The sequence below is a fragment of the Cydia amplana genome, chromosome 1 (assembly GCF_948474715.1).
Source record: "Cydia amplana chromosome 1, ilCydAmpl1.1, whole genome shotgun sequence".
Classification (NCBI taxonomy): domain Eukaryota; kingdom Metazoa; phylum Arthropoda; class Insecta; order Lepidoptera; family Tortricidae; genus Cydia; species Cydia amplana.
Window position 1 is genome coordinate 16,655,968 of NC_086069.1, and position 12,554 is coordinate 16,668,521.

General features: G+C 34.5%; 1 protein-coding gene across 1 annotated transcript in view; it reads right to left on the bottom strand.

Moving 5' to 3' along the window:
* Positions 1-1,659: 1,659 nt before the first annotated feature.
* The window catches only part of LOC134649393 (zinc finger protein 177-like), a 69,082-nt gene continuing 58,187 nt past the window's right edge, over positions 1,660-12,554 (bottom strand). The window contains exons 6-7 of the mRNA XM_063504141.1: positions 2,121-2,286; positions 1,660-1,747 (exon numbers count right to left, since the gene is read on the bottom strand). Of these exons, the coding sequence (XP_063360211.1) occupies positions 1,710-1,747; positions 2,121-2,286 (204 nt within the window). The 3' untranslated portion in view covers positions 1,660-1,709. The remainder of the gene's footprint in view (positions 1,748-2,120; positions 2,287-12,554) is intronic.

Consider the following 12,554-nt stretch of genomic DNA (forward strand, 5'->3'; position numbering starts at 1 on the left):
TGAAACAACTACTGGAGAGAATGCTACTTCGAATCTATTTTTTGTAATAAACTAGCGACCCGCCCCGGTTTCGCACGGGTAGTTCAACCAATTTAAACAAAACCTCTACAAATTGTAGACCTAAACCTTCCTCAAGAATCACTCTATTGATAGCTGAAAACCGCATAAAAATCCGTTCAGTAGTTTTTGAGTTTATCGAGAACATACAGACAGGCAGACGCGGCGGGGGACTTTATTTTATAGTATGTATGTATTGATGATAATTTTCAAATTTCGACGTAAGTAGGTATAACTGGATCCTATAATATGGTTAATGGATCATGTGGTTAGTAAGTTAGTATATATTATACTCTTATATCGTACATTACCAATAATTTTAGAATTCCATTTATGTAGACAGTTAACTTAAAGCTTTTTCAAGAACATATCCAAAATATTATGCGGCTACAGAATCAAGCTCCTGGTTCTGTTTTCTCTCGGTTATGTCTACTCAAGACAACATATCGTCAGTTAAAGGTTCAAAAACACTACATCTATATAAAAAAAAAACAGATAATAATTTAAAAATATTTAATTACTCGAATACTTATTTCACCAAAATATAAATAGGGGTTTTTCTTAAATATAATATTATTTACAAGGTGGACGGATTTTAGAATCACAATATACTTACTCAATGTAAGTATATTATAAGTGCAGTCTACATAACACTATGTAGGTTTTTTTTAATATTTAAATTATATCCTAAGATGAACTATTAGGTACCAGTCAGCAAATATTGTTGCTAACTTTATATAAAACTCACCAAAATATTAAATAAAAAATCGTCAGATACTTAAATCCGGTTGATTAAAATTTTGACAAAGATCACTGTAATCATCCTTATTATAATATAAATAAATAACAGTCGAATAATATCGTATTACTATTAGCATTTATTTTTAACAGTCAATTGTAATCCGTATTACGAATAAATACTTACCTAATTATTTGAAAATTGAACTGATTATTTGATCCCACTTGCCAATTAAGTACTTAATGTATTTTAAAAGTACCATTGACTAATATACATAAAAATAATAAATTATCGCTTATGAAGAATTATACAATAATATCACAATTGTAGCTATATTTATGTACAAACTTAACCTAATTCAAACAATTAACCTGATAATTGTCTGGTACACTTACATTAAATATGTAATTTAAAGAAAATGTGTAGGTACCTAACTCTTGGAAGTCCATTTTGGGGTTATATAGCCCAAATTCAAAAATAACCCAATAATGGATCACATGTCGATGTCGGTCTGTTAGTTTGTGCACCTGTCCATTTGCAAGTCACAAGTTTACTCTGAATTTCCACGGAATGTATAAAATGTATTTTCATGAAATTTACAATTACTACTACATACAATCAATGGAAATTGTTTAAAAGGTAATCTGTTACATAGTATTTGAGCTATCGTCGAATACTTATATGCTTTTTAATATTTTTTTCTATATTCATCAAGGTACAGAATTATTTATTAATTGTGCGTGATTGTATAACACTTATTTGGGTGGATTTAGTTTCCACTATAGTCTTCATGTGATAAGTCCGTGTTCACAAACTTCACGTACCTTACATATTTATACATTATGAGTGTAAAGTGTAACGTCAGACACAGCTAGTGTGTAACTATTTTTATTAATAAGATTTAGGTAAGCGCTCAAGTTGCTTCTCTAGTGCCGCTTCTCTGGTGTTTTGCTGAAACAAAAGAATATATTATTAGTTAAACAAAGGAAGTATTAATATAAATATTATATTTTTAAACAAAATTTTATTAGTAAAACATTGTTATTTGTAGTTTTGTTTTGAGTTCAAAATTAAAAACATATTGCAATAAGCCACTGTGCTAAAAAAATACCTCTAAAAGTTATTTTAAAATCGTATGAAGAACCCTTATAGCTATAGTTAGACCTCTTATGGTTGTCTAGGAGATATTGCTTTTTAGCGATTAGGCGCCTGAGGTTTACCTCTACTTGAAGTATTTTTATTCTAATTTTTAGTTTTAGGTCGAATTTCCACAAGTGCAATAATATAATGTTTAGGTAAAATTAAATTGTTAATAGGTACATACCAGTATGCAAAAAGAGATGGTTCTTGAGATTGGTATGTTTGGAGAACCCTCTAGAGCAAATGTGGCACTTGTAAGGCCAAGAACCGCTATGCACATACATGTGCGACTTGAGGTCTCCAGGCGTAGGGAAGGACTTGGAACAGAGGCTGCATTTATGTGGTTTCTCCTGTGAAAGAAAGAGAAACATTTATGAGAAAAATGGATTTATAAATACTATATTATGTACTCGTAAGTACTGCCTTTGTTTCGGAATTCATTATCTTCGCATACATTTGAAAAACCATCAAACAATGAATGCAATTTCTAGACCACATACTATCTAACAATACAATTTAGATAGTCTTTATACAGTACTCGTTTATTCTTTACATTGTTCTGCCAAACCTACGTACCACTGCCCTAAAACTCCACATTGAACAAAACAATCAACACCGCCAAAGAAAACAATAATGACCATTATGATTGTTGTTAGTTTGAGAGATATTGATTGCATGACGCCGCAGCTCGTGCAAATGAATTTGTGGAACGTGCTTCCGACACGAGTACGTTAGATTCTTTTTACAATAGTAGGTAGGCATTTAATGATACCTGTCTATAGGTACTAACTTTTTTGTAACTATATATTTTACATATTATTGCAGGTACAAATGATTTTGTTTAAAATGGATATTGTTAAGATTTGTATTAGCAAATCAAACACATGACAATATAATACAGTCAGCATCGGTAGTAGCGGACAAGATTACGCATACTAAATATATTTAGTTAGTAGTACTACCTAGTATTGTTTCTAAAATATGTCTTTATGTAAACCACGAGTAATCAATGTTGCAGATACTACAGCGTGCTTTTCTATCCAGTACAATCGATGCTAAATATACGTAAATAGATGATTCACAAATGTTTTATATGGATAATAGCATTCTCTTCAACATCAAGAAATTATAGTGACCAGCATAATTATACCGTGCCTACTGTCTTTGTAATGTCTCGTCATAATCACTCTCTCTCATAAACGCGTGCAGGGAGCCTTATTCGTTCCGGTAGGAGAGTCGATGTTAAGGAAGCTTAATGGTTGACGTTACATTCTAAAACTAACTTAGTTCGCTTTTTGATATAAGTAGGAAATACTCAATTAGTATCTTTTCTGTACTTATATTTAACATTAATAATATAATTTCAACAATTCAAATCAACGGAGAGTGATAAAGGTTAAAGCATGTTCCTTTTCGCTCTCGATTTATTAATTTTCATACGAAACTAAACAAATATAATTTATTTTATCGACTTTGTCCAGTTTATCCCATCCCTACGGAGCAACTGCATCGCGGTGTATTTCGACGATTTGTATAAAACACACCGCTGATGACTTTAATTTAAGACAAATTGAATAAACCATATCGTCGTTCCGCTGTGGTTTTCGTGGACTCAATTATTATAGTGGCGATAAACGTGTTAATGGAGCACTTTGATGGTAGACTATTTGGACGCTCCGCTTTAAAGCATTAAGGCTTGTCGCATTCGACTGTCGACTCAACTTAATGTAAAAAAGGTTTTTTGTAACCATAGCGAACAATCAATTTTTTTATTTCATTTAGATAAAAACATGACGGTTTGTGTATAAAAAAACGTAAATAATAAACGAAATTTCTAATCCAAATTATGGCTCTTAGTGTTCTAATAGGATTGTTTGTTTATTATAGCAAAATTTATCTAATCATTAAATAAACCAGAAATAAGTATATTATATTTTTAATAAAATAGGTATTCTAACTGCGGATATCAAAATATCATTAAACTAAGTTCAAATCCAACCTCAGACAAAAATCCAATTTGATATCCTAGGACCGGACCCTCCCATTCATTTTCGCTCACCGCCCACTGCCATGAATGAAATATAATAAAGGTTTTACGGCAAAATTAAGAAGCCCACCTTTAACGTACTACCTCTATACAACTGGAAAGGTGAACTTGATTGGCCCGGACTGCTATCCGCGGTAGCTCAATCAAGGAGGCAAAAAAACGAGACCAGATATTATTTCGACCTTTCCCGCTACCGAATATTGCATATACGAGTATAAATCAATAAACAAAGAGCCATTAGTTGTCAGACAATTTCCGCTGGATAAATCACAACAGGTAAAAACGAGTTTTCATGTGATACTCAGACAATGAAGGGTATCTAAAGGTAGGCAGGGTAAGAACCAAAATGATTACTAGATTCCATCACTTATCTTTTTCGGATCTCGTGGCCATGGATTTACGTGTAAGTAAATAATAAGAATAGAATTATCGATTTCCTGATCACCTTTACAATTCAATTATTAGAGTTTTAGGTTCAAATAAGTATAACTTTTCATACACACAGGAGCCTAAACTGAAATATGCTACGCAATTACTAAAACCTTGCGAGCTTTAGTACACTAAATCCAGGCAATATCGTCAGCATAATCGGTTTGATCTCCACTCGACTGTTTACTTTCATAACCTCTTATTTTCCTGATGTTAAATACCAAAGTTAACTTTATTTGGTATTATATAAAGTTCATTTTTTAAATCAACCTTACAAAGTTACTATGTTGTGAATATAGCAGTGGCAATCCTGCAACAGTGACGTATGGGCGAGCGATACGCCTCGTCCGCGTTATGGAAATCCAATGCAAATGCAGTGCTTCGGTTAATTTAACTAAATAAATTGATGCGCCAGTAACGTGCGAGTGCCCTTATTCTGGTTCTGTAATCATAAAGAAGCTTCAAATAAATCTCAATCATTTTACATCTTAAAGAACAAACAAAACAAAGTCTCGTTACCGAGTATTACCCAAAGAACAGCGAACCTAAGTGTAAGGCCTGAGTGGACGCTCGAAGCGGAGTGTTCGGCGGGGCGTGCAGCGTGGCGTCGGGCTCACAAGTAATTTGAGCAGCGTGTTCTAAGGGCGCTCCTATACGCTTGCATTTGTTTAACATGCACGCCGCACGCCCCGCCCCGCTGTACGCCCAACTCGAGCGTCCACTCAGGCCTTACACTAAGAAAAGTTACCTATAGTCTACGGAAAACTGAATAAAAATACAGCTTGATCTCATATAAATAGATCGATAGAAAGCAGAACTGAATTCAAGTTAGACCTATCATTCCTTCGCAAAAACAATATATTCTGAATTCTTTTTTGATATTCGAAGATATACTGGGTCAACCAAATCTTGTCAGTAAATAGGAACAAAAAAAACTATACTCATCCTTTTCTTTTGGGTGCTAGTACTAGTGTAAGACAACGATAGTATGATTCTCTCTGTCTATGTTTGAAATATAGAATAGTATACTAACTACTGTTTCTTTGTTAGTACGTAAATCTGCATTTACTCAAACGAATACCCGTTTAAAAATATTTTATAATAAGTCACTATAAAAAAGGATACAAAACAAAAACAAATTGAAAATATGCATATCAGAATAAGGCTGAGAAAGGCCTAATAGGTATTGGTATTTTAGTCCTTAGTTCCACAGCCTCGTTTCACGGTATATCAGTACGAGATATGGGTTGCGTGTTTATTTGAGATAAGTGAATTTTAATTCGTTGTAGAAGACGTGCGAATTTCATGGTTAATAACACTAGTTAGTGAATTGTAAGCGTTTGTAAGTATTCAAATTAAATATACTGAAAATTTTAGCTTGCTGATATTTCAATTTTTTGTCACTTGCGTTGCGCATAGTTTGATCCTTTAGTCAATTCTGGTAAATTTAAATACTTGGGAATAAAGAACCAATTTTCAAAATTATACTAAACCATAAAATATGAGGATATTAAAAATTAGTTAATTTAAACCTACTATCATAATTCCTGGCCTAACCACGACTTGATAATAAAGAGGTTTCTTTCTAGGTTACAAAATGCGTTGAAGATTTTTCCGTATATTATAAAGTATAATATTAAGTTAAGACAAATCACTGGGGCTCGTAGCTGTTTCACGTTAAATTATGTATTTACGACTCTAACTATACTAATACTTTGTTCGCTGTAAAACTGAATTAGAGTAGGTAAGTTTTAAAAGTCTAGTATATTAAATAGAGTAATAAAATGTTGCATAAAACTTACATTAATATATTCAAAGAATAGAAGCAGCAATTAATAACCGTGGCCCAATTATTGATTCCGGACAGTAATCAATATTGTGGGCTCAATCTGGATCCAAGACAAGGAGCATATTAATTGGTCCCTCATATAACGACGGGTCTGCTGCGGCATTACAACTGGTTCGAAATAAGAGACTGTACACACTGACATTTGGAGATTATGTAGAAAATGTTAAAAAAACTTTGAGACACTTTTATAGCTACTATATTTTTGTTTTTGCCGGTTCTTTGGCTTTATTACTCGGCGAGTATTAAAGTAAGGCACTTATTAATATCATTAAAAAAATGTTAAGTTTAACATTATTAAATAAAATTAAGTCCATTTACTTTTTATTTTAATTTTTTTTTGGTTTATTGGTTTTATGATTTTGTACGCGATAGGCACACGGTGTCAAACTTATCTTTAAAGCAATTAAATATAAAATCTACTCTAGACGCTTTGTTAAGTGTCATTTTTGGTGAAATTTAAATAGTTTAATTAATGTTTCTCTCAGGGATTTTAATCACCAACGTTCAAATGTTAAACGATATAAATCAAAATGTCGGCATTAACGCTTACTTCAAATAGTCTACATGTTGACTGTATTAGACACAGCAATTTAATTTCAGGTTATTAGAACTGTATGTCAATAACCTTTAAATGTCACTAACTTTTCACTTTATTAAAATTGAGGTAAATTCTAAGAAATTAATCTTAATAATTTTGTAAGCTGAACACAAAATCATGAACTTACCCTTAGCTAGCTATTTCATTAAGTCACCTCTCGGGAATAATTTAATCAGTACGGTCAGCAAAAGAACGATAAAGCATGATTGATAGTGCTGCCGACGGTACAGATGCAATCGGCCGGGCTGTATATGCACGTAATTTTTGTTCTTGATTATATTTACGCATACAGTTGAGGCAAAAAGTACTGAGATATTTATAACTTCGCATTTCATGATGACTGATATGAAACAAGCAAATAAATAAGGCTAATATATTTAAATTGTTATCTACTAGTTTTTAGTTTGCACCGAAATAATTTTTTTTACGTAGGCACCAAACTGTTAAATTAACTATTTGTTATCGTAATTAATCCAAGCTTTTGTATTAAAAACGAAACACTTTCAGACCTTAATAAAGAAAAAAATTATAATAGCCGTTACTTTATTTCTAACTACCAGATATTCATAACATAAAGTAATTTTTTTAATGTAGTTCGTTGAGCGCGGTATCAATTTTATCGTGTTATTATTGAGTGACATATCTGAAAGGCCGGTACTTAGCGGCCGAGCAATATATTTTAATATTCGTTTGATGGAGTCGCGAGTGCGAGATAACGTCGAGGCGGTATCGTCTATTTGTTACATAGTGTGTTATTATATTCATAATCGTTTGTTTTTTGGTATTCGGTGAGCGTTGAAAGTTTCACTTTCTTTCTTTGGATTCGTTTTTTTTTTGTATTCAGTTAGATAAATTGTTGAATATAGTCGAAGTGCTTGTACTACCTATAGTATAATAAGACTAATTTATTTAATTAATAATATGAATTAAGTATTGCGAAAATTAAAGTCGAGAAGTAGTGACAAAATCTCTTGGCTGGCTTATCTTTGAATAATTGTGTTAATTTTATAAACAATAAGGACACACTTGGATCAAAAAGTTAAATAAGTTCAATAAGTTGTTACTGGGCATAAACTTATCTAGAATTTGTTGTATAGTAGGTAAAACGTAGAGCGTTACGGACACGTCGCTTAAGTACAAGTATTGCTACGTGTGAAGACTCGAGCACAACACAATAGGCTCATGTCATGTCATTAAGAAGTTTCATAAAATCACTGGCACAATAATTATTGACACATCTGTTTTTTGTCGTCACCATCGTCATTATGCTATACTTACTGAGGCGGAAAATAGCATTAACTGCACGCATTTATTTGTACAGTAAAAAAAAAACCTTTGTTAAAATGGCTTCTCGCACGCGCTGCTTGATTAAATTATGATTGTGAGTGCGCCATTGGTCATTATTTGTAAATCAAGTGTATTGTTTTTTTTTTTAACGGCATCCGGATCAGTTGCAGATGTCGAAGACACGCGATCTTTATTATACGCTCTGCCATATGTTGTCTATGATTAAGTAACTGATTATGCACGGTTTTTTTATGAGAATGTTTTAAGTTTCGGTGTTATCGTCAAAATATAGATTGCGATAAGTCGATAACACTTTTCACTTCATTCAATCGCTACGAGCGTCCTGATAATGTACCGTGAACCATGAGGCTTATTCAAAGGAAATTGAATATTAAAATTATAATATGTTTATTTATACCTACAAAACAAAAGTGAGTTCCCTAATTCAGGTATTTGTTTAGTATTTACGCAGTTTTCAACGAGATAATAGTAATGATTGATTGAGGTCATCTTAAAGAGATAGATCTACCAAAATTGGAGTACTAATTTTCCTACTATGTGTAATGTGTTATTATCATGTGTGGAAATTCCCAACACGTCATACAATATTACATACTCCAAATACATCAATAAATGAACCCGGTTATTTAAGCAGTCCATCACAAATCTGAATAATCCACATGCTTTCATATTCGTGCTTATTTTATTTCATACGAAACTTATGAGGCGATCGTGAAAGCAGTCTTTAATCATATCAAACAATACACGATACATATATCTTTAATGTGGACCAAATGAAAGGCCCACAAAGCTATAGTGAATTGTTTATGGTTCGAGATTCGATGGAAAATGTATGAGAAAGCATATGAATTTATGGTACTAAATATATTGTAGGGCTAGATTCGCATGATTTGTTATTTAAGTTACGTTGTATTGAAATTCAGTCTACGTAGAAGACTATATTATATGTATGACTAAGTATATATATTATATAATTAGAGATATAGCTCATGTCTTTAAATTATCGTGTTTAATGTGTTTTAAATAATAATTATAATGTATGTACCTAGGTATGCCAAGTTAATTTGCGATAAATATAGAAAGGCTTACGTTTTATGTCATTTGTATATATAAGTAACACGAGTATAACTTATCGTAAGTTACCTATCAAAACTATTAATACTTATTTATGGGTTTTCTTTCTTCTCATTATTTGCTGGTTCATTACGAATAAAACCGTAATGAACCAGCAAATAATCAATAAACCCCAAAATAAACTACTTAAGCATAGACAAATGTCGATTTCATTTCCTGATCACGCCAATTAGTCGATGGAAATGGCCAAAAAATATTGCCTTATATTTATATGTAAAGACAGTAAATGTCAGGCAATCAGTAAACAAGTTGCACTGTACAGGTTACATTGATCCACATAGAATGGAAAGTGGGCAATAAAATACATTAATGGAGTCTACTTCCTGCTGATCGAAATTGCCAGATGCTTACAAGTTTGTCGAAACGATAGTTCTATCACCTTAGGAAATTACTCGTTTAGAACAAGGTACTTATAGATGGTCAAACCAATTTGTCAGTAAATAGGAACAATAAAACTATACTCATCCTTTTATTTTGGGTGCTAGTACTAGTGTAAGACAAAGATAGTATGACTCTCTGTCTATGTTTGAAATAAGACAGTCCTTTGACACACTATATATGCCAATCCAATACAATAACCATTTAATCGTTTGAGACTATATTGGGATTTTATCGAAAAAAAAAACACTTCGAAAATAAAATTTTGTTGTTATTGAAAACCAATTTATACCATACTTTAAACTTGTCACCTAGCAACGGATCAACACGGACCGTAAAAACTTCCCTGGTTTTTTAAATTTATTTTCCTTAATATTGTTTAAACATTTTGAACCCGGGACCTTGCTCAACGATATTTATCGCGCTGAAGACAACCCACGTTGCAACCTCCATGCGGGGACCGCAGCCCGGGCTCAAGGAATACGCTCTTGCTTTACCCAGACAACATGACAGCTGGTTGTCAATTTTTTTATTTACAAACAAGAAAAATAGATTTCAGTGAAGCAATACGTATAACGCTTACACTTATTCGTGCTGTTCGTGCTTGTGAAGTGAAGTACTAGTGCCAGTTAAACCGCCTCCACACAATTCATTACATTATAAAAGAAGGCCAAGTTGAACTAAACTTCGACGGTTACCACGCGGCAACTGGTCTGGGAGGACTTTTAGGATTGCTTCGAGAACCCTGCTGCCGAGCTACGTATAATAGTATAGCATAAAATACTTAAGGCCGGTAGGCCGTATCCTTTTTATATTGTTTTTTTAGCTCAGCTTTGTATTTTAATTTTCTTTGTTTTTGTGAATCTAGTGTTTAATGTGTTCGATAACGAGAGATACCCCGCTAAATGTCGCCCCTCCTACTGCATCAGATGTACAATGCCCACTTTGCCCACCGGGTCGTCTCTTTAAAGGCCAGAGAGGCCTAAATATCCACTTAGGTAAAACTCACGGTACAAACACGTCGCAACCCTCTACCCAACCAACCCAAGCATCCCACCCAAACCAAGGCAACGATACTACAACAGGTCTTTCCAGTCTACCAAAGCTTAAGAAATATGTTCGTGTACTCAAACATATACCTAAAGGAGCCAGAAGCTTAGCTGCTGGCAGGTTAGCGGGCATTATAGAAAATTGCCTCAAAACAAACAGTACAGAAGATTGGTATGCTTTTTTATCTTTTTCCTTTACGGCGTTAAGAGTTCCGGAGAGTTCTATTCACAAATCTCTCACGTCAAAAGTAAAAGATAACATTGAGTCGACAAACACATATTTCCCTGACGAAGTAAGTTATAAACCACAGTCTCTGTATCGCTCAATAGAATCTAAAGTGTATGAAGGAGACTTACGGGGGGCCGTACGGCTTCTAATGTCCGAATCAACACTAGCTCCCAACAATAACGACACTTTAAGAGAGTTGCAAAATAAACATCCACCTCCATCAAGACAGCTCGCTTTGCCAGCCGAGCCTAATTTGTCAAGCCCGTATTTAACTGTAACAACTTCGGAGGTAACAAATGCTATAGGAAGTTTTTATAATGGCTCAGCCGCTGGCCTAGATGGTCTCCGTCCTCAGCATCTGAAGGAGTTAACTTCCTCATCAGCGGGAAGCAATGGGCCTAAATTACTTGAATCGCTGACCAAATTATGTAACTTTATGTTGCGAGGGATGGTTCATCCACAAGTCTGTTCATATTTATATGGAGCATCGGTTTGCGCCTTATCAAAAAAAGATGGAGGGGTTCGGCCCATCGCGATCGGGAACACCATACGCCGTCTCGTTGCCAAATTGTGTTGCCATTCCGTAAGGGACGCCATGGCGGCTTACCTCCAGCCCCACCAAGTAGGGTTTGGCACACCTCTTGGCTGTGAATCTGCCATTCACGCTACGCGTTCTTTCGCTACCTTACAGGATGGCGATGACAGAATTGTTTTGAAACTGGACTTAAAAAATGCTTTCAATAGCGTGGAGAGGGATACAATGTTAGAGGAAGTAAGGAATTTGATACCTTCTTTATATCCCTTCCTCTACCAGTGCTATGCCTCTCCTAGCAACCTATTTTATAACTGTAGTATTTTATCATCTCAAGTCGGTGCCCAACAGGGAGATCCTTTAGGTCCGTTGGTTTTTTGTCTGGCCATTCAAAAACATATATCGACATTGGTATCTCCTTTAAACGTTTGGTATTTGGATGATGGCACGATTGGAGGACCAGCCAACGTTGTTCTTAGCGATTTAAGGAAATTATTGCCAGCCCTATCGGGCATTGGCTTAGAAGTAAATTCAGAAAAATGTGAATTGTTTCCATGCAGTTTATCTGGCTTTTTCCCTGACTTCCAAGCACTGCTGCCCAATTTGAAATTAATTGACACCACATCTTTTTCACTTTTAGGTGCTCCAATATTTCCTGAGGGGGTGCCCTCTACAATTCGGAAAAAAGGGGATGCATTATCATCATCACTCCATCATCTACAACAGCTCTCATCACATGTTGCCTTGGTTTTATTACGTAACTGCTTCTCCATGCCCCGCCTGACTTATACACTTCGAACAGCACCCTCATGGCTCTTCCCAGAGCACATCCGCAACTTTGACCAAACTTTGCGAAATGGTCTGGAAATCATCCTCAACGTCAGCTTGAATGATTCCCAGTGGTCTCAATCTTCGCTGCCCATCCGATATGGTGGTCTCGGGATTCGTCGAGCGCACGATGTCGGACTAGTGGCATTCATAGCCTCCGCTCACGCTTCCATGGATCTTGTCACTCGAATCTTACCAGTAAACGGTGGCAGTGTCCGAATTCCTTTTTTGGAAGAA